The sequence below is a fragment of the Uranotaenia lowii genome, chromosome 2, assembly GCF_029784155.1.
Source record: "Uranotaenia lowii strain MFRU-FL chromosome 2, ASM2978415v1, whole genome shotgun sequence".
NCBI classification, from domain to species: Eukaryota; Metazoa; Arthropoda; class Insecta; order Diptera; family Culicidae; genus Uranotaenia; species Uranotaenia lowii.
In genome coordinates, this window is record NC_073692.1 from 361,793,059 (window position 1) to 361,815,934 (window position 22,876).

Genomic DNA, 22,876 nt, shown 5'->3' on the forward strand with positions numbered 1-22,876 from the left:
GGAAAAAGACTCTTTCTTGATGCAAGACGAAATGTCGATAGAAAAGTTCAGGTTATTTTGCTCTAATAATCGGAAAATGTATGGCGACGTAACCCTTGCGCCGTCTCCAGGCATGTTGGCAACGCATGCTTTGGTATATATGATTTCGGGCGTGAGAAAGCGGTGGAAGCAAGTTGTAGCGTTTTTCTTTACGGGTTGTAGAACAATTCTGGAGTCTGGAGTCCAATTGTTGTCCAAATATTTTGAAATTCATCGCTTAATATACTTACTTCATCACAGCATAGAACCAGGGATACTAAAATCCGTAACGATGGATATAGTAAAGAAAGTGAAATCCGTAGGGTTTAAAAGTTCATGCCATCATGACAGATTGCAGCGGCGGAAACAAGGAATAAGTAACGACTTACAACTACTTCTTAAGAAGAAAAATGTGCTAAAACGATGCCCTACTTCACCCATACGATCCCAGCAGGAAGTTGGAGATAGTTCCGGATGCCGTGCACAGAAAATTAAAATTTTATTGTTAATCATTTTTTGTATTTCTAGGAAATTCTGTGGTGTACTCTCGGTTATCGATTTTTTTTAAACAATTCCGATATTTAGCTTACAGGCTCAAAGTAGGAGAGAAAGCATAGTAAAAACCATGGCAAGCTGTGCTTATTTTATGTACCGATGCTATATTGCGATTGCAGGATCTATTTTTGAATAAGCTGAATTATGATTTTTTATTAACGAGTAGATACACTCAGGACTGTCTGGAAAACGTTTTTGCCCAAGTTAGGATTAAATCTAAAAGACCCACAGCTCTACGATTTAAAGATGCTCTCAAGATGATAGCAAATGGGGAAGTCCGCAGAAATGGTGGAAACATCTTCGTATAGCTATGTTGTGAGTGACTGGCTGTCAGATTTTTGTGAAAAATTACAGCCGCTTAAAAAAACCGAACGACGAATTCCATTAGACATATTGAATAGTCAAGAAGATGAAAACTCAAGAAGATGAAATAATAGACGATTATTCTCAACTATGCACAAATAACTCAGGGCACAATGCACTTTACTACATAGCTGGAATTGTATTAGATCAGCTTGAAAAAAATTCAGCAATATGTGGAAAGTGCTTGAACTCCTGTAAAGCCAACGAGAATTCCGTCTCTGAATATTACGCAAAATATACACATATGCGATGCTATCTTAAAAATGCGTTGACTTTTGCCAATGCAGCCACGTTTAACTTTTTTCTAGAGCTAGAAGAAATTTTCAGAAAAAAAAACATCGATTTACACATATACAGTCTAGACTAGTTCACTTTTCGGCTTTTTTCGCTGATCACAACGCCACTTACAGGGTTTGATCCTCATTCATTTTCAAGAACTCTGGCCGAATTTGAGCTCATTTGAGTAAGTTTCCAGCGTGCGCTAGAAGTTTTATTGAAAAAAGTCCATTTTTCTGGAAAATTTTCGTAGATGTGTTCTAGCAAGCTGTTGTTAATATAAACTGATAATTTTATAGTGCTCGGTGATTGGTATGACAATCATTCGTATGGACCTGTTTTAGATAATTGACTAAATCAAACCGAAAAAATTTAAAAATTCATAAACTACCAACTTTTATAGAAAATTTACTTACAAGTTAAGAGCTTAAAATCAGTAGTAAATAGAAAAAAAATATTTTCGATATAAACTTTTCATAAAAAGATAGCCTTATTTATAACCTTTAATTTGATGTATAACACTTAATTATCACAACAGTACAAGCAAAGATATTCAAACATTCACATCACATTCTTCGAATCATAATGTAGTCTCCATTCAAGTTTTAGCATCATGCAACCTGCAAAACGTGGCATCAAGAGGACTTGCTTACAACTTGATCAAAGCGCGCGCTTTTTTTAACTCCTGGCTCCGTCATGGGGTACTTGATTGAATAAAATATCCTTTCTTGTGCACTAGTTGGTGTGGAGCAAACTTGAATGAAAAATATTTTATCAAATCAAATTTGTTGCATAGATATTTGAATAACTTTGCTAGCACTCTTGGGATCATTAAGTATTATACATCAAATTAAAGGTTATAAATAAGGCTATCTTTTTATGAAAAGTTTATTTCGAAAATATTTTTTTTCTATTTACCACTGATTTTAAGCTCTCAACTTGTAAGTAAATTTTCTGTAAAAGTTGGTAGTTTATGAATTTTTAATTATTTTCGGTTTGATTTAGTCAATTATCTAAAACAGGTCCATACGAATGCTTGTCATACCAATCACCGAGCACTATAAAATTATCAGTTTATATTAACAACAGCTTGCTAGAACACATCTACGGAAATTTTCCAGAAAAATGGACTTTTTTCAATAAAACTCCTAGCGCACGCCGGAAACTTACTCAAATGAGCTCAAATTTGGCCAGAGTACTTGAAAATGAATGAGGATCAAACCCTGTAAGTGGCGTTGTGATCAGCGAAAAAAGCCGAAAAGTGAACTAGTCTCATATACACATATAACATATAACTATATGATTGATTTAGTTATAAATATAATAGATTCAATTATAATAATATGATTGATTTAATTATAAATAAGATAGATTCAATTTTTTTCTATGATTGGTTCACTGAGGTCAACTATAAATATTGTACATTTAATTTCTGTTGATATTGGAAGTTATCATATCTGAAGCACTTTTTTGGAATAATTTTATGGCTACGTTTTATTTTCTTTTAATTTATTATTTCAGCATTTTCCATCTAGTTCGTTTTAGCTGCCATGATGCTAGAAAACCTGACCGGAATTCTCGATATCCACGGCCTGGTTCCTCCGCTGTTGTTCTTTTTGCGTCTTGATGCATTGTTGCACAGGAAATTGTGCGTTTTAACTAATCGGTCCCGGAAGACGTCCGTGCTTCTGCACCCGGCTAAGATTGACGTTATGGGTGTGGGGGTGGGGGGGGGGGGGGGGGGGGGTGGTGTGGTGCGTGAATTTACTGAATAGCATGACATGAATATATCATACGCTGACTTACCATAATGCTAGTTTCCTGTTGGATCCTGCCAGGATCGTGTAAATAAACGTCGATTTCCCTGGCAGCCAGAGTTGGTGTACTTTTCCCAATTCCAGAAACTGTCGGCCTTCTACACGATCGCTACCAGGAACTGGTAGAGGAAAATGTTTCCCCATCACCGGAGAGCGCTTGCTTTTTGCCACCGATATCAGAAGCCATCGGCTGAGCCCTAAAACACCGATACGATCGCTACAGGGAACACGTATTGGGTTCCACACTTACTTTTTTTTTGTTTTTGCTGATGAACACTAAAGTATTCAAGTAACACACAATGTATCATAACAATATAGTTTTATTTACTATATTTATGGTTCAATACCTAGAATCAATCATACATTTGTAGTTGAATTTACAATTGAATCAATCATACCACTACAGTTGAATCTATCATATTTACAGTTGAATCAGTTATACCACTACAGTTGAATCTATTATATTTATATTTGAATGCCCAAAATAAGTCATACAATTGCAGTTGAATCTATCATATCTGCAGTTGAATCAACTATATCATTACAATTGAATCAATTATAACATTACAATCGAATCCATTATATTCATAGTTGATTGCATAAGGTTAATCAGCAGTTTGTAGTTGATAATATTGTATTTATAGTTGAATGCATAAAATAAATCATACAGTTGAATGCATTATATTGGTAGTTGATTGCCTAAGGACAATCTTCTATGTAGTTGAATCTATTATATAAGTATTTGAATGTGAAAAAATCAACTGCATTTCGATTATTGGTATAACAAACCGAAATAATTGGAGCAACTGTCGTATTTTTTCTTCGTGAGAGCCTCATATCAAAGCAAGATAATCGGTTTTATATTTCTCGTAATTGGAATAATCACAACAGGCATTTCTGGGCCAGCAAACCAAGCACCACACCGAACCGTCACTCGTGCGGTTGGATCAGAGCCGCTCCGACAAGCAAGTGTGGCTGCAACAAAAGGATCTACTAAAAGTGATTTTTCGGTAATTCAGTAATAATTTCAGGATTTTCAGTAAACACAACGAGACGCTCGGTAGTACAATTATCAGTCACACTGAAAACTTCCTATAAATAATGTTAGGTAATTCACCGCCACATAAGATAGCTGTCAGTTTATATAATAAAAAATCAATTCCAAACGAATTAGGGAGCTCAACCTTTTGGGAATTCAGTCAATTAAGGGGGGGGGGGGGGGGGGGGGGGTAGGGTCTAACGGGTATAAAAAAAACACCATTTTCACGATTTTTTTTAGAGCTATCGTTCAAACAAATGTATTCAAATTTTTTGCATTATACAAAGCATTGTTAAAAGAACATTTAGTAATTTTTTCGTAGAAAAATATTGAAAAATGAGCCGGTGACGGAGCATTTTCGAGGATGCCTTTTAGAAAACAGGATTTGCGGTGGACACTGTATCTCAGCACAGAATCATCCGAAGTCAAAAAATCAGAGCAAAATATTTTTAATAGATGTTTTTTTGGACCCCAACGTTTTTATTTAACTTAAAAATATTTTTATGAAATTTTTGTGGCTGTTCGAAGTAAAAACTACGATTTTTATCTTAAAAATCCGCCATTTTTCACCTCTAAAATCTCCCCAAAGTAAAAAAATTCAAAAAAGAAAAACGTTGGGGTCTGGTATTTTATATGTAGAAAATATGTTCCAAATTTGAAAAGAATCGGATAAGTAGTTTTCAAATGACGATGACCACGGACTTTGAAAATGTGCTTTCGAGAAAAACGCGTTTGAAGTTTCTGCTCTTGCTTTCTTGCAGTATTAGATAGGAGGAGATAAAGGCCTATAACTTCTACAGTTTTGCTTCAATTGACTTGAAAATTTGACACAACATTCTTGAAATGTTTTACAATAAGAAAATAAAAAAATAAAAAAATCGATTTTTTGAAAGTGTTAGACCCTACCCCCCCCCCCCCCCCCCCCTTAATTAACGAAATCGGCCATACCGGTTTACTGTTTATTCTATCTAATCCAAATCCTGATACTGACTCCGATACTGGTTCTTATCCAAACCCAGAACCTTAAAATCATTTGGCATAATAGCTCTTTGGCACGATAGTCATTTGGCATAACGGTCGTTTGGCATAAAATTCATAAAATAAAAAAAAAAAGTAGCAGACAAAAATATATTATAGGTTTGTTTTTTCTTCATTTAACGAGATTCAATTTTAATATAATAAGTATTTCAGAAATTTAGAACAATATATACATAAATTCAATTTAATGTTTCAAATCAATTTAATATCACCAAAAATTTGACATAAATTGACTTTTTCGAAGATTGGTAACCCTATGAACTTCAAACACTTCAAATGACATATTTAGTTTTCAGTGTACTTTGGTTCTAGTACTGCAATAACCTTGACAGTTTGACACAGCGATAATGGCTTTGTTCAATCGTAGGTACAAATTAGTTTCTAGTGGTGTTACATTTTTCATTACTATTCGGATACGATATTTGAGCGAATTTGCAAACATTTAAATTTAACCCATTCCCTCGTAATTATCTAGTAGCCTGTAGAAATAAAATGAAAACGAATAATAAACAAATACCTACACGAAAAGTGATTAACATCCGCAAAGTTGGCAGCAGTGGCGCTAAAAGAGAACGCAGTTCCGGAAAAAAAAACATCAGGCAAGGAGGTGGAACCAGCCACTGGTGGTGAAGTCGCCGAGAAAACGACAGCCAATTGCCGCGTTGCCGCAGGTAAGCGGATTCATCATCATCGCCATCCAGAGCGCGATTGTAAACTCCCTCGTACAGTTTTTCTTCACCACAAAGCCCGAAAAAGATTCTGTTCCGCCAACAAGAGCCAGTAGCTGTGTCGCCAGCACGCGAAGCGTGTATTTCTTCCGGCGATTTCACCCTCGGAACCACAGATAAGCAGAAATGAAATCCCTGCTAAAGCAACGCGCTTATCGAAGCACCCATTCCGCAGATTTCACTCGGCGGCAAAGCCAAAAGGAAAAATCCGCCACCACCCAAAGCGAACACGAGGTGATCGCTGGGGAGGATTTCTACCAGCAAAAGGGTCTCAAGAGTGAGTAGACCATCATTTTTTCTCTTTTCCCGTTGCTGATCCGAACTTTTCATCCGACAGGGCCCTTTTTTATATTATACGGCTTTTCGCAAACCACGTTGCGAAGCGATTGATCAAACGACTGGCTCGTGTATCGACACCTTTGTCGTACATTTCGCTTTCCCTTTCGGGAACAGTGGATCAAAGCAGAGTGTGGTGAATCCGGGAACCACTTGCGGCGGTGCAGAACAGCCTACTTGGCACAGCATCAAGGTCGGAAATACCACCAAATTTTCCTCTTTTAGAAGCCGAACTGCCAGCTAGCAGCTGTAAGGAGGAGCACCTCGTGGCCTTTCCTTTCGAGGATCTGAGGCATAACATTTACCGATCTTGGGACAGCTGATGACAAAGCGGTCCGACCCTTCATCGAGAAAACACTGGGTCGACGGAACTGCTGTGAATGCGAACGAGCTGATCTGTGCCTTCGAACACAGTCGAGGGCGAAGGAGTTTTTGCCAGGAACGTTTGCCATTTTCGGGCACCGGATCCCGGAGTGACGCGGAGGAGGTTCGCGTAAAGCGCAACAAACCGTGCGACGCTTTCAAGCCAGGAGCGGGAAAAGGAAGTTGGGTGAGCTTACGGTGCGGTGCAGTTCTTCTGCAAGTAACTTCCTGGCGAAGAGCCAGAGATTAAACAGTGCGGCACGGATGAGGTCAACCGAAGCGTGTCGCACAAGCAGCGAAAGTCGACGAAATCGGTTTGCGCAAGGAGTAACAAGATGGTGAATTAGATCAGCAAACACACCGAGCGCGGTGTACGGCACGGGTGAGGTCAACCAAAGCGTGTCGAAGCGTTCCGGAGCCAATGGAACAAGGACAGTGCATGATCCGCACTTCGTCGAGCCTGAAGTAGCCCCAAAAAACTCCGTGACGACGCTAAAGGTAGTGCAGAATAAACACACGTAAGTGACTAGATTATACAATTAAAAAACAACAATAAAATGGGTTTAAACCAATTTGTATCAATACCAAAAGTTGCTCCAAATATGTTTGCTATCTTTATTTTCCATTTGTGGCATCGACCAAAGTAAGCCTTCGTAATACTGGTTCCTGTCAAGTGGTAGTTGTCGAAACTAGGCAATGAAGCAGATCGAAACTAGTCAAAGCCGATCCAGTTTGGCAGGAGGATTTGTTTCGACCTGGTAGGAATTGGTCGAAGTCAATTGGAAAAAGACGGATGATCAACTGTCAATCCACTTCAACATGATTCGATCTATTTCAACTTAACTTCATTGAACAGACTTAATATTTAAACCACGTGCAATTATTTTTTCATCATTCGTCTAACTTTTTGAGTCGGAACAAGAAAGAAAATGGAAAATTCGAATCATCAATTTGCATCATTGGAAGAAGAACCCGAATCAAGGTTTTAATGCATCCGGAACGTAATTTCCTGTGAAACTATTAGCAGCAGTAAGGGGAACGACATGCTGGTATTTCGAGGCTATCTATTTTACCAAACCGCAAACCCGTAAGTAAACAAAAATTTAACTACCTTGCATGCGAAAAAAAGAAATATGTGTTGGTCTGACACACAGTTTTTCTTGAGTCGGCGGATTAATTACGGATGTCTTGGGGAAAGTGTTATGACTTTTTCAAATTTTCCATTTTCTTGTTCCAAATCAAAAAGTTTTTTTTTTTTATTTTCTTTAACAGGCTCAGTCAACTAAAGACCTTCTTCCCACCCCCCCGCCCATCTTCCAAAGTTTATGCAAAGCCCCGTGTTTCTAGGTTTACCCAAAGCTAGGGACAATCCCCTAGCCTGGTCCGCCACGCACAGCGTAAGGACCATACATCATTTCAGTTTAAACGCGAAGCTAGAAGAGGCTTTCTCGTAGTTTTGATCCATGATTTAGGACAGCCCCGGACGAACATGTAGCGTGGTGAGCAGATGGATTAACTCCGAAAATATTGGGTGTAGATCTTTCTGCATGTGGGGGTTTGTGCATTGTTATTCTTTGTAAGCGCTAGTCCCAATAATCAAGACAAATATTTCGTAATAAAATTGAAATTATTCTGTGTTTTCATAGGTTGATTCCATTTACTACTGGGAATGTCGAGGAAGAAGCCACGGTAGTGCTGGAAAGCTTTGTAGTGCGCGGGCGGTTACGCAGCGGGAAGGTGTCAACCACAAGCTGGTTTCGATTGGTGCCCATAGTCACGAAAGTGATCCAATACATATACTGGAAATGCGCAATCGATCGGCCATAAAACGGCGGGCGACCCAAGAATCGTTCATTCCGGTCAAGGTTCTGCGGACAGTATCCACCACAACGCCGATCGAAGTGCATCAACGGATGTCGTTGAATGCACAACGGAAAATTATTCAGCATATTCAGATCCGTGAACCTGACAGCCTGGATGAGTTTGTTGTTCCGGTGCTAGTAAAATTTTCGGATGATGGCGACAGGTTCATGATTAAAGATCTGCAGTTCGAGGAGCAAAGGGCCTCCATTTTTGGCACAAATGAAAGCCTATGGATGGGACATTTGACTGTGTTTCGGGAATTTTCCGCCAGCTTTTTACGATTCATGGGAGCTGTGCGCTAGAGCACGACAAAATCTTCCCGCAGATTTTTGTGCTTATGAGTTCTAAGTGCGAAAACCTGTACCGGAAGAACTTGTCCACAATAGTGGATGCCGCGGAGGACTTGGAGCTGGATTTAAATCCTTCCTTGATTTTGACGGATTTTGAGAAAGCCCTGATCAACGCCCGCAAATCCGAGTTTCCTCAGGCGGTGCACAAGGGCTGTTATTTTCACCTATCCCAAAACTGGTGGAATATTTTGCAGGCGGAGGGTATAGCTACGGCTTACATGGCAGACCGCAGGATCTATGACTCTTTTCAAAAGATCCACACTTTGGCTTTTTTGCCTGCGCAAAAAATCACGAAAGCCTCCAAAAGAGCGTATCTGCAGGTTGAACGATACATTCCTCGTATCGTACAACGAATCAAATAGAGGGTTGGCACAGCAGGTGGTGGGCTCAGTTTTCCGACCACCAATTCATCCCAACAAATCGTCGGAGTGCTGCAGCCCAGAACGCCATTTCCAAAATTGTCTCCAAATTAGACAAAATGTCGGAGAGCGATTTCCTTGCTGCCATTGCTGCAAATTTAGGTAGCAAAAGTAAATGCATTCCCATTTATTTCATGCCAAACGTTCGTTATTCCAATGAAATCACCATTATGCCAAACGACTTTCGGCCAATCGGTATACAATAATTTAAAACGTGTATAAAAGTATTTCAGAAATATGCCAACAAAAATGTTTGTTGGGTGCTAACGTTAGTTCCTATTTTGTGGATAAAATAGTATAAAAACTTACCTCTGATTAGAAGCACTATTTATGTCACAGTAGAACTGCGATCCAGCTCCACTGCTACTGTTCGAGGCGATCGAATCACTTTTCTTGTGTCCCTGGTGAACTGGCCTTTTGGCCGTCTCCGGTGGCGGTTCCAGCTGACAGCTCAGAGTATGTGCTTCTCTCTCGTCTAGCACCAGCAACGAGGCGAACCATCGATCGAACAGCGGATCCTCAGGTAGATGGTACGAATTGGCCGCCCCTTGCAGTAGTTTGATCTGCGCTAGCACTTCAAATTCTTTCCGCTTCTTGTCGAAATTGATCAACCCTTCCAGCAATGTGTCCGGGATGGCAGCATGGATCATGGTTAGGTCTGTTAGGAACGTTCCGAGGTATGGAATCGTCCCGTGACTAATTAAGGTGTTTTGCTTCTGAAAAACTTTCTGCAGATGCCGATCGTTTTCGCCGGCCGTATCGGCAAACTTGGCAGTGCCTTCCCGCATCAGCACTTCTCGCTGGGCCCAGGCGTTGTTGTCTTCGGAGAATATCCTAGCCAGTTCGGTGTAAAGCTCCAACTTCTCGCGGCACAGGGCCGCCCACGTTTTCGACAGTCTATAAACGGCATTCGATTGCAAGCCGGAAATGATCGCCTTCAGCGAGGAAAAGTTCTTCAGCAACCGCAACTCTTGCGCTATATCGATCCAAGTTGATATGAGAAGGGCTCGTTCCTAAAAATTAATATAACAAGATTTTATTTAGATTTTCAAATAATCCTTCTAATTTAGAGGTCACTAAAAAGCCTATAAACAACCCACCTGTGGTTTGAGGCGGGGTTCGATGAGCACACTGGAGATGACCCGAAACGAGACGGCATTGAACTGGGTCACGGTGGCCACAACGGAACCGCATTCGTGTTTATCCCGAGCGGACCAACAGGCTCCGAGGCACTGGTGCGGAATCAGCCGCTTGAACAGTTCCATGTCCATTCGGGTAAGCTGCTCGGCAAAGTGCTTCACCGGAATGTTCGGAAACCGATACGAGTTCAGCAGATGCGATGGAGGTCCCCGGAAGGCCGGAGTCAAACACAGGCCCCCAAATTGGTCCGACAGGTCGTGATAGTCGTTGGACCATGGCAGCGGCGGTGGGATTCTACTGTACTTATCTAACCTATTCGTATACCTGAAAAAGAATTTAATAAAGGTAGATTTTATGATAAATGAATAAAAAAACGAAGAAATTTCAAAAAAATCAATTTTGATTCATCATTCTAAGGAAAATAATTTCATAATAATTTTTCTCTCAGATTTTTACAATTTCCCTAGCAAATGCAAAACACTGTTGACGTCAACTGGGGTATCATGCAACACTTTTCAACTTCAATGGCAACTTAATGTATACAGATGTCCAGCATACCACTTGTACATCAAAAGCTTAATGGTCGATGGGACATCAAATTGACGAAGTCAGAAAAATTATTGGTTTCACCAGCTAATTTTAAAATTACAAAAACATGCGATTTTCACCCTTCTACGAAAAAAAGGTAAGTTTCAACACACTTTGTTTTGAATGGAAAGTCAAATGAAACGTTTGAAAATTTAAAGTTTTTTTATGTATTAGTGATGTCATAACGCATAAAACAGAAAATGCAGGTTCATTTGGTTTGTTTCTTAATAAATTTTACATTTTTCCTGTCAACAATGTTATTGAAGAAAATGCATAAGGGTGCTGCATGCATTTAGGGATAAAAAATACTACAATAAAATCGACTTGCTGAAATCATAAAAATTAATGTTTGGATGGATTAAATTTCGAACTTAACCAACGTGGGATGCAAAACAATCATATTCCAGCATATGGAAACGAGATTCGGAAGGTGAATCTTTGATTTGCAATTTGATGCTTTTTAGCCCAGACTGGTATGTGAATGACAAAATTTCTTTTTCCTGAATTTGGTGATTGTCCGAAAAATATTTTTACACCAACATTGTTGGTATAGAATAAGCAATATAAAGTTTGTAGGTTATATCATTAAGCCGACCAGGTAAAGTTTTTTACAGCATAGGAGAATGTTAAAATTTGTACATCTTTTGCTCGATTTTAGAAGCGAAATTTTATTTCAAATCGCAAATAACTACCTGTTTTATGATTCACAAAGATTAGTTTTTAAAAAATCGATGAGGATATCATTTCTATGATAGTTTGTTAATTTTCAAATCAAGTGTTCAACAAGCGCAATTTTTTATGTTTTTATTAGAGACGTTTAAAAAAAAAGCGTTTTTACCCGTTTGCAACTCACAACCTTCTGAACCGATTTTCATTTTGAAAATTACTTAGAATTCCTCTCAAAAAGTTTGAAAAGATAACCAATTTTAGACAATATGTGCCGTTTAAAGAAATCATTAATTGAAAAACAGTATAATTTTCGTGACGTCACATCGCCTGAAAATAGACACCTCTATGATAACATACTCAATTCTAAAAAAGTGACTGAAAATCTTTTGATGGAAAATGAAGTTCAGGAAATAACTTTTCTTGAGGTGTGCAATTTATTTTTGAATTATCTATATATATAAAAAGCAATTTCTGTATGTTTGTTTGTTTGTTTGTTTGTTTGTCCTCTATAGACTCAGCCATCTTAAGAGCTAGTGGTCTGAAATTTGGCATGGATGCTTATTAGGACCAGGAAGGATGAAAAATGTTTTCAGATTTTTGGATGACCCCTTCTGAAAGGGGTCGTCCATACAAGATAAATATTGTTTTCACGATATTGACGTTATTTTTCGTCGGATTGTGTTGAAAATTTGCACATGAGTGTGTTGAAAGACGAGCAATCGATTTCAGGTGTCAAATTTTGTGTTAAGGGACAGCCAAAGGGGTCGTCAATATTAACTGTTCTCTGTTTTTTGCGATATTGACGTTATTATACATCGTATTCAGATGAAAATTGGTACACGATCGTTTTGAGTGACGTGCAATCGATTTGAGGTATCAAATTCAGTGTAAGATGCCGGCAAAAGGGGTCGTCCATATTAAATTTTCAGTATCTTAGTGATATTGTCGTTTTTATACATCGGATTGGGATGAAAATTTGCACATAGGAGTTATTAGGGACAAACAATTGATTTCACTTATCCAAACTAAAATCAGGGGTCGGCCAAAGGGGTCGTCCATATTATCTTTTCACTGTTGATGCAATATTGTCGTTATTATACATCGGATTCAGACGAAAATTGGTACACGAGGGTTTTGAGAGATGAGTAATGGATTTCAGGTATTCAATTCAGATTAAGGGGCCGGCAAAGGGGGTCGTCCATATAAACCTTTCAATATTTTTGCAATATCGACGTTATTATACATCGGATTAGGATGAAAATTCCCACACGGTGGTTTTCAGGGACGGACAATCGATCTCAGATGTCAAATGTTTTGCCAGGGGTCGACGAAAATGGTCGTCCATATAAATTAATGTTTCACTATTTTTAGCAATATTGACGGTATTATACAATGGATTACTTTGAAAATTTGCACACGGGAGTTTTGAGGGAAGGGCAATCGATTTCAGATATCAAAGTTTAAATAAGAGCCCCCGCAATTGACTTGGCAATTGACTTTCATACAAACTGTTCATGACATATTCCAAGTTGAAAGCGAAACGGAGTTCGTATGGGATCAGCTAGTGATAAATAAAAATAGGTCCTTCAGTTGAGGGGCGGGTGATTGAAATAAGTCCAATATTGAAAGAAAAAAACCTTTCAAAAAATCATGATCAATCCAAAAAAACGATAATTCATAATAATAAAAATAAGGAAAACGTTAATAAACTTTCAAATGAAGCTCGTATAGTTTAAAATTTAGAGCTAGGTAGAAACTGTGTTTTTCTCATTAAAATTTAAAGAAGATTATGTTTTCAGATAACAAAAAATTCAGAATTTAAAAACAAAGACAAATTTATTATAAAATATATCGAAAAATTCAAATAATTTGGCTGTGATATGCAGTCTATTTATTTGAAAATTACAAAAAAAAATACTATACAGTTCTTTGAATTTGTTTGAAAAAACAAACAAAATATGAAAATCAATACGATAAGGTTGAGAAAAATCTTTATGAAAAAAATAAACTGGCTCAGTCCTTGGAGCCAAAGGGGTGTAAGTTAGGGTTGCCATCCGTCCCACAAAAGCGGGACATGACTCACATTTTTAGAAAATGTCCCGCCGTCCCGCTTTTTTCTCAAAATGTCCCGCTTTTCCCTGAGAAAACTTTTGTGGTAGACTAAACCTTTTCCGATTCTACCACTTCAAAATAGTTGGATCGTGCTTGATGAAAACGTTTCTTATTAAATCTGTTTTTGATCATTTTCAACTTTTATCTATTTTCTAATCTTCTTTTATCCATTTATGATTTTCAAAACTAGGAATGTTCTTACTTAAAGAACATGAGATTCACCGATAAAACTGTATAAATTAAATAAATAGCAGTTCTATGAAGTTAGACTGGAGAAACATAAATTTATCCTCAATTTAAATTTGTTTGTTTCATCACAGAAAATCATTGAAATATAATGATTTTTGTGTTTTTTTTTGCAAAATAAGCAGCATTTCTTCAATGTTTATATAAGGCAAGATTAAAAAACTCGTTTAGTTCCAAGCATTTAGGATTGTCAGAATATTTTCCAGACATATCCGGGCAATTTTATCTTCAAACTAGGCTAAATCCGGGCACCTGATCAATATTTCAACCCAAAATCCGGGAAACATCCGGGCCAATTCGTTCAAAACCACAGAATTATTCAATCATAATCAAAAAGGATACATTCGAAAATATATCTTTAGACCAAACCACATCAGCAGACTTTAAATCGTATTTTTGGCTTTCAAAAAACTATCCAAAATATTTAGATTAAACTTGCACGTTTTTGGACGCATAAGTAAAAATTATAATAATTCAATTTAAGTTTTTTTGTTAAATTTTGGAAATAAAGTGAATAAATCTGGCTTTTTTCTAAAAAAATCAGGCAACGGGCCTTTTTCTAAATCTTGTGTCAAATATCCGGACAATCTGGCAAGCTTATCTTAGCATCACCATATCAACTGGGTTCAGTTAAGCTTTCTTTGAGCACTTTCTTGCGATGTAAATATTTTTCCATTGAATAAAATATCCTTCAAGTTGCTTCCAAATGATGATAGCTCAAAATTTTCCACCGGGATCCTTTCAGAATCCCTTCAATGTGAAGCTTGAGGAGAAAGTCATATTCCGGATAAAAAAAACAGGATTAAAGAGCGAAAAAAAACCTATTTTCAATCAAACAATGAATTAATCGACTAGAATTGAATAAACTTGAATGGTGATCAAAAACGGCTGTTTAGTTTAAAAATATGAAAAATGACGGATTCAAATTGCAGATTTTAAATTATTTTGAACTACAAACAACATTTTCGTCTGAAGAGTTTGCAGTTTACAAAGATGAAAGTTTTTTTGAGAATTAAATTTTTGAGCAAGTTTCATTATTTTCTATAAACTATTATAGCTGAAGATACATATACATATGTATGAGAATGTTCATAAAAATTAGGTTTTTAAGAGTTATCAAAATGACCCTCTCTTTTTCTTAAAGTATCTGCTAAGCTTAGTATAAGTGCATAATAGCTGGTTACGAGAAAAAAGCATTTGAAATTGTCTTCCAGTAAATTCCATGTATACTTTTTATGAACTTTTTCATGAGAATGATCTTCTTACCTAAATGAAAACCAAGCATTTTACAACATGTTCCCAAAAAACAACGTTTATTTTACGATTATTGGATTGGCACATTTTTTTTTTTTTTATTTTTGCACTTATACCCCTTTGCCTCTAAATAAATTCACTTATACCCCTTTGCCACTAAAAAATTTTCATTCTCAGGTGATTCGGTCTTTTTGATATGGTTAAGGAAACAGAAAGATTTAATGAAAATTTACATATTACAGTATTATTTTTTGCCGTTTTGATGGGAAATGTACTCTGGTACAGTTGATCAAGATATTTCATGTCTAAAGATCGACCTGGTCTTGTCAGGTTGAAGTAAATCTCTTGAAACAACAATTTTTTATCAGGATAATTATTAACATAATTTGTGGACGGTATTAGTCTATTAATATGTAATCATTGCCTGTTTCCTGTGCTTCTGCCTGATTAATTGGACATAGTAAATGGACTCCCGCTCATTTTGAGTTGGTGTTTGAGAGAAAATTTACGACTAGCGCTTCAACGTTAACCCACTAATCTCATTTAAATACATTTTGAGCCTAGTCCCAAACTTGTGGCATGTTCCATATAATTATGAACAAAAATCATGAGTTTCTGTTAGACTAGAGAAAAACAATAAAATTTGATAAAATTTTGTCCACTAGAGTTATCACTAAAGGAAATGAAATGATTTACTGTTGATGGTGAATTTTTAAACATGATATACTTTTCAAATGCAAATTAAATTCCACTTTTTTTAATTTTTGGTCCCGATGAAAAAACACTCCTTTCTATAAATGACATTTGGGTTGAGGGCAAAGGGGTTTATATAAGTATATCACTTGGTGGCAAAGGGGTAAAAGTGCTGCACTTATACCCCTGTGGCTCCAATCAAAATGTAATTATCAGTTAGCAGGTGTTTTTCAACGAGATCAAAACATAGGAGAATAGTGGGATAAAAATATGATTAAAATAGCATATGATGTTTTGCAATCAAAGATTCGTTCTAGATGGTAACCTGGATTTTTTCAAATTTGTCACTTATAACCCTTTGGCTCCAAGGGCCTCAAATTGTTTATTATACATCATAAAATTAAAGAAAAATATTTAGACCATGAAGATGATAAATGATCTAAAAAAAGTTAGATTCTACAGATTTTTTTTTATTGGAAAGATATCATAACGATTGCTACGAAGAAGGAAAGATATCATAACGAACGTATTGCTGACATTTCTGAATAAAGTTTTAAAAAAATATTCAATTGAACCTATGTGTTGAAACCTGCAAAAGGATTTTTTTTTTATTTTAAAACTTTCGAAAATTAAATTTTGGTTGAAACTTCTTTCAAATTTCATTGAAACTCTCCAATTTATCGGAATGAGAAAAAGTTAACAAATCGAAAACTTCTCCAACTTTTTAGAAGAAGTCAAAATAGCTTGCGGTTTAAGGATAAAAATTATGAAATAAATACCTTCATTTAAAAATGTTTTAACGTTTTGTCCAAAACGTTCCAAGTTTTCTTAAATGATTTGTATCTATTTATGAAAGTTAATTAAAAAAAACAAAAACTGATAGAAAAAAAGAATGTTCTAATTGAGAGTACTCAATTTAATGCAAATTAGCTATAAAGTTCTTTGCACTTCGGAAAAATGTGAATTTGCGGCCTTGTGTAATTTATCAAAACCCTTTTTCATGTGAAATTAATAAGTATAAGTATAAGTAACACAAAATAAATTTTAAGGCCGACCGGAATGGCGGTCTCTGAAGGGAAGGTTCATCTGCCATTTGCTGCATCGAAAAGCTGGACTTGTAAGTTATATCTTATAGCGTATTTGATTTCCCGGGATGAATCATCCAACCGGATGAAAATCCCCGAAAAAAAAAGTATTTGATTTCGTCTGGTGGCACTGAGTGCAAAACTGGTGGGCCACCAGGGTAAAAACAAATACGCAACTACACTGTTGCCGTTTTTGCACCAGCAAACTACGTCTTAGTAATACCTAAGTATAAAAAAACTATTAAGTATAAATAAGCTATTAATTGTCTTCAGTGGATTCGTTCGTACCTGAAAGAAAGAGTCCAGTTTATGAAGATAGGGAATGCGAGATCCAGGGTATTCTCGGTCACAAGCGGCGTACCACAAGAGAGTCACTTGGGACCCTTTCTTTTCGTCACTGTTATGAACGAATTTCCCGGAGTGCTGCATGAAGTGTTTGTGTTGATATATGCAGATGATCTTAAACTGTTCCTCCCTGTGCGACACTCAAATGATTGTTTAACCCTAAAAAATGCGCTCCATAGATTTTCAGAGTGTTGCAGCAGTTTCGGATTGAAAATCAATGCCTCAAAGTGTAATGTGATAACCTTTTCCCGGAAATTGAGTAATATTGCGCACGAATATTGTTTCGAGAACAGCTGTGCCATAGCTAGAAAATCCTCTGTGAAAGATCTGGGAGTCGAGTTGGATGAAGAACTCAGTTTCTCAAAACACGTCGATCAAGTCGTAGCCAGAGCAAACTCTATGTACGGAATGGTAAGCAGAATTTGTAACGATCTAGACAATCCTTACACTATTGTCTCTATTTATGTTGGGCTTATCCGAACCACTATTGAATACGCCAGTATAGTGTGGCAGCCGTATTATAACGTTCATAAAAACAGAATTAAAAGGGTTCAAAAAAGATTTCTGAAATACGCCTTAAGGAATCTTGGATGGCAAGAAGAAATGCCGGAATACAGATCCTTGTGTATGTTAGTTGGACTGGAATCACTCGAAACTCGAAGGAAATCAACAGATGCGCTGTTTTTAAAGGACTTGATCAGCGGAAAGTACTTTTCGCCATATTTAGTATCACAAATTTCCCCAAATGAAGGATGTGGCAGTTTGCGCAACGTGAGACCGTTTCAGCTTCCAAATCGAATACAGAATTACGCTCGTAATGAACCAATCTATAGTATGATGGCGCTTTACAACGCCAAAAATAATCTTAAGATGTTTTTATCATAAATGTGTTGTAACTAGTTAGGATCAAAGGCTAAAGCCTAGAATCTGATAAATAAATGAATAAATAAAAAAGTTTGAGCTAATCATTTCCAAGAACCTCAACAGTCTATTGGTTAGCGCTTGTGATGAACAAGAAGAAGGTTTTTGGTTCGATAACCTAGTAAAACCAAACATTTTCTATCAAATTTACTCCAATTACCACCAATCATAATTCAATCATTGCTGGTGCTGCTGCGTGGAGGCGACACTGGCTACTTTTTTTAGGGCCATCATGACACATGATATGTATTTGGTATAAAAAATTGTTTCAACTATTATTTTTGTCGTTTGTAATAGGTTGTATAGAAAAAAATCCATTCTTCCGGACTAAAATCTTTTGTATTGTTATGCCAAGTTTCGATAAAACTTTACTGAAAGGTTTAGAATCCTTTAAATATTTACACAAATACACTGACATCGACAGAACTCGTCGAGCTGATTCTATAGGTACCAATTTACAACAATATGTCTAAGACCCGTAATTAATGATCTCACCCAATCGACCAATAACCAAACCTTTCTGTAAGAAAGGCAAAAACTGATTTCAATCTTGGAATCAGCGCTCCAAAATATGTCAAAATGAAGAGATTTAAAACAAATGCGTGGCTACTGGAAAATTATATATACAAACTAGGATAACATGAAACTGTATTTAGATATGACTCTGTCTATCTTATCTGACTTGAATCGTAAGAATTCAACAAAACGCAAAAAAAGAGATACAAAAAAAAAAATTATCTATCATCAAGTTTTTCATGTGCTTACCTATGTAAAGCTTTGACGTGAAGTTCCGAGTTTGGCAGCCGCTTGGAGGTGAACGCAAGTAGCCGTTGCAGGTTATCAGTGTCCCAATCCTCCGGGAATCCATCCAGCCAGACGTGCAATACCGAGACTAAAACAAAATTTAACAATTAAATACAGTTTGACCCATATTTTCTGACAGTTTTAAATTGACCCACCTAGAGTTTTCTTGCGCTGATCAGTGAGGGACTCGGCCGGAAGCACTGGAGCCGGTTCCGCCAGCAACTTTTCGTACCGATTCAGCAGCAGCTCCAGCACCTTCTCTGGCTTCGAAAAGGTCCGATAAGTGTTGAGGAAAACATTGACGAAGGTACTCTCCAGTTCCCCATCGTCCGTCGTCAGAGCATCCACCAGCCGGGACAAAGTGGCCGCCTTCACAAATCGCACTCGAACCGTTTCCCACTCCAAGTGCGATATCTCATCGTCCGAGTCTTGCTGTTGTTGAGAGGGAAAGAGAAATAGAAAATAGCATTAGAACATAAGTGGCTGTTTATGGAGTGACAGTTACATAAAGTTCTTAAGTGGAGCATTGGCAGCAATGTGATAGGTTTGTGGGATCAAGTCAAGTGGCGGCCACTTGTTTCATTCGGAATCGATCTACTCTCGCTGCTGTTGAAAAAGAACGATTAAGTAATTTATAAATTGAGTGAGTGGCAAAAGGAATTTTCAACAACATTTTCGAGTTGATTTGGGTACTTAAAAGGTTTTGAACAGAAACAACTGTGAAAGGCAACATTGAAATATTTTGAGTTCCGCCTTTAAAAAGAAACTCCGTTCAGGTCAACTATATCTCCCGAAGGGATCGTATGCTAAACACCTGGTGGGCGATTCGTCATCTCTGTTTATCTTAGCAATATCTGTCGCCAGTACTTACATTTCATTGAAAAATGAAACCCTCCTCCTCCAAACAATGGGTCACATTCTCAGGGGAAAAAGAACTTAACAACTGTTGCCCGTGTCTCTTCGTATCGTAAGGGTATCTGTTCACTTTATGCAAAATATGTAAGCATATAGAAGGTGATTGTGACAAGACTCGTGTCAAGGTTGATTGCGGCAATTTGTCATGTCTTTTTTTTTAAGAAAAGAGACAATTTGATTGACGGAATCTAATATCATTTCGCATTTTGAAAAGTATTAGAGCCAAAACGACAAGTAGATTTTAATTTCCAGCACGAATAAAACCTATTGTTAATTTTCAAGCATTACACGAACATTTTTGGGAATTTTAACGTGGTCCACAGAGAGGACTCAGGATTCAAAACATTGAAGTATGAAATTGTTTCTTGACCTGCCGAAGGCCCCATGCCAAATTTCAGTTCATTTGATTAACCCCAGACAACCATTTGGTGGGTATTTAGAATTTGCAACGCAAATATACGTGCAAATATACGTGTAAATATATCGTATATAATGTAGCAAAACCAGTATATACGAATCATTTTGGAGGCCATATAGGTACATTAGCAAACATATTCTTGATTTGGATTGTATTAAATTACGATTTGCACGACTTGTCATGCGCATCATTTACGGCTACCCTGATTCTTTTTGGAATATACTATGCCAATTTACATCATCATATAGATGATTGAAGTTGTAATATACGACATTTTTCGTAACAATATGGAAAGTTTGACGACTTATTTGGTCGTCTTTTGCGACTTGAGTGCAGGGCTCTCATTTTCCGTCAGTTGAATAAAAATAAGATTATTATTTTTTTTTTGTACTTTAAACCAATTGGTTTATTCATGCCCAAAAATAATAAAAATAAGATTATTTAAAAGAAATGTGTTTTTGCTGTCAAATTCAAGTTTATGTCGTACAATTTATTATTTGCTTGATTGCTGAATTTTTTCAACGTTCATGAAGTTGTTGTTAGTATCTGGACTTGATCCCATGACGATACGATCTGCAGCTCATGATGGTTCCTCGACGCTATCTGGAACATATAAATTCAAGGCGATTTTCTTCAAAGGCATTAAACCGAAAGCAAATCGTATATTTCTATAACTAAAATCTTTTAAATCGTAGAACACGTCATCGATGATCTAAAAATAGATAAGCATTTAAGCCTCCTTAAATACGAGTCTAATCATCGATGTCGTATTATCATAAACGATTTTATTGAACTTATTTGTATTCTTTTATGATTGCCAGCAAATACGTTTTACGAAAATCAGACATGCGAATTGATTTGCATAGATATACGATTGCAATATATATACGATTTTATAGCATATATCTCCAAGTGGCAAGCAAAGTTGCGAGTTTATCGTAAATCGTATTTCATGTTTAAAAAAAACTTAATTTCGAATAATTTTATGCATAGCACGAAAAAATCTGTCAATCATGGCTGACCATCGCACTATGGGACAGTTCCATACAATGAGGCGGCAAAAAGTATGATTAGGTGTTTTGGACTATTTCGTATTTTTTGAAAATTTTGTTTGAAAATTATTGTTTTAACTAACTTAAAATAAATTCATCCAAAAAATGTTTTATAAACTACTTCTAAAGTAGGATGCTTGGTGTTATTTTTTAAATTTTATCAAGACATTTCATAAAACTCAAAAAAAATGTGTGAAATGGTTGATCAATCATGAGAAACATTTTTTTCGACAAACCAACATCAACTTTGTTGAATTTATACTCATTAATGAGTAAAAATTACCCATTTGCATGATATTTTTAGCTTTATTTGATTATAACTCAAAAAACGATGCTTTAAGGTGCCTGGAATCTCTTTCATTGTATTTTTAGGACCTTAACCTAGATGTTGATTGTAAAAAGAGTATGAGGGAATGCGGGGATTTTTTTTGGCAAGGCTTTAAAGTTTTTGATTTAAAAAAAAAAAATAAATATTTACTCATTATTATCATAGATCAATTTAGTGTGTAAAAATTTTGAATAGTTCAAATGATAGGTTTTAATATGAGCTTTCATATGGTGTACTTTAAATTTAAGAAAAAATGTCCTCCATAGAAATATATGTGATTTAATTTTTTTTCTTCATCATATAAATTTTTCAATTTTTCAAAGTCTGATGTCTGTGGTGCGTTCAGTATCAAAGATAATGAGTTGAAAAACTGGGAATATCTTAGTCAAATATTAGGTTATTAACTAATAAAAATAAAAAAAAACGGTCCGATAAAGTTAAGTTTTTAACTTTTTGCCGCCTCAAACCCCATAGTGCATCGTCCCAGACAACCATTTGGTGGGTATTTCGAATTTGCAACACAAATATACGTGTAAATATAGGGGAGAGTGGGGATACTTGATCCCCTTTTCTTATTTTCACCATATCTTTTTGTTAAAATTTAGCAACTCGCCGCCTTTGACATTTCCTGACAGCTTGTAACTTCAAGTTTCTATGCTCCAAAAATTAGAACGATACCTGAACCCGTTGATGAACTAGAAGCATTTTCGTGGGAGTAAAAAAATTGCGATTTTTCTGGAGTTAGGGGAGACTTGATCCCCTATTGAAGGAGACTTGATCTTTTATTCAGGAAGCCCTAATCCTTGTATAAAAATCAAACAAAACCCCAAGATAGAATGTTAATTGACTATTTTGGTCATGTTTGTTCTCATTTCACAATTTATAGCAGACATAAGAAGAAAATTCTATAACTTTGTCTCAACGCTAATCCATTGCATACTTAAAGGCGCTGTTTTTTTATAATTAAGAGAAAATTAATTATTTTTGTTCTATTCTTCAGAAAATTGTTTGATAAATATTAGTTTTTGGATAAAAATAAGTAATTTCGTAATCAGCAATCATAACGCTCAATTCAGAAGAAGAATATGCCGTTTGGAAGGGGGATCAATTGTACCCAACTCTAGGGGATCAATTGTACCCA

General features: G+C 36.4%; 1 protein-coding gene across 4 annotated transcripts in view; it reads right to left on the minus strand.

Moving 5' to 3' along the window:
* LOC129749564 (ral guanine nucleotide dissociation stimulator-like 1) overlaps positions 1-22,876 on the minus strand; it is a 199,102-nt gene that overhangs the window by 12,556 nt on the left and 163,670 nt on the right. For all 4 annotated transcript variants that reach the window (XM_055744582.1, XM_055744581.1, XM_055744580.1 and 1 more), the window contains exons 4-7: positions 19,178-19,454; positions 18,984-19,110; positions 10,266-10,629; positions 9,475-10,178 (exon numbers count right to left, since the gene is read on the minus strand). In XM_055744582.1, coding sequence (XP_055600557.1) covers positions 9,475-10,178; positions 10,266-10,629; positions 18,984-19,110; positions 19,178-19,454 — 1,472 coding nt within the window. The remainder of the gene's footprint in view (positions 1-9,474; positions 10,179-10,265; positions 10,630-18,983; positions 19,111-19,177; positions 19,455-22,876) is intronic.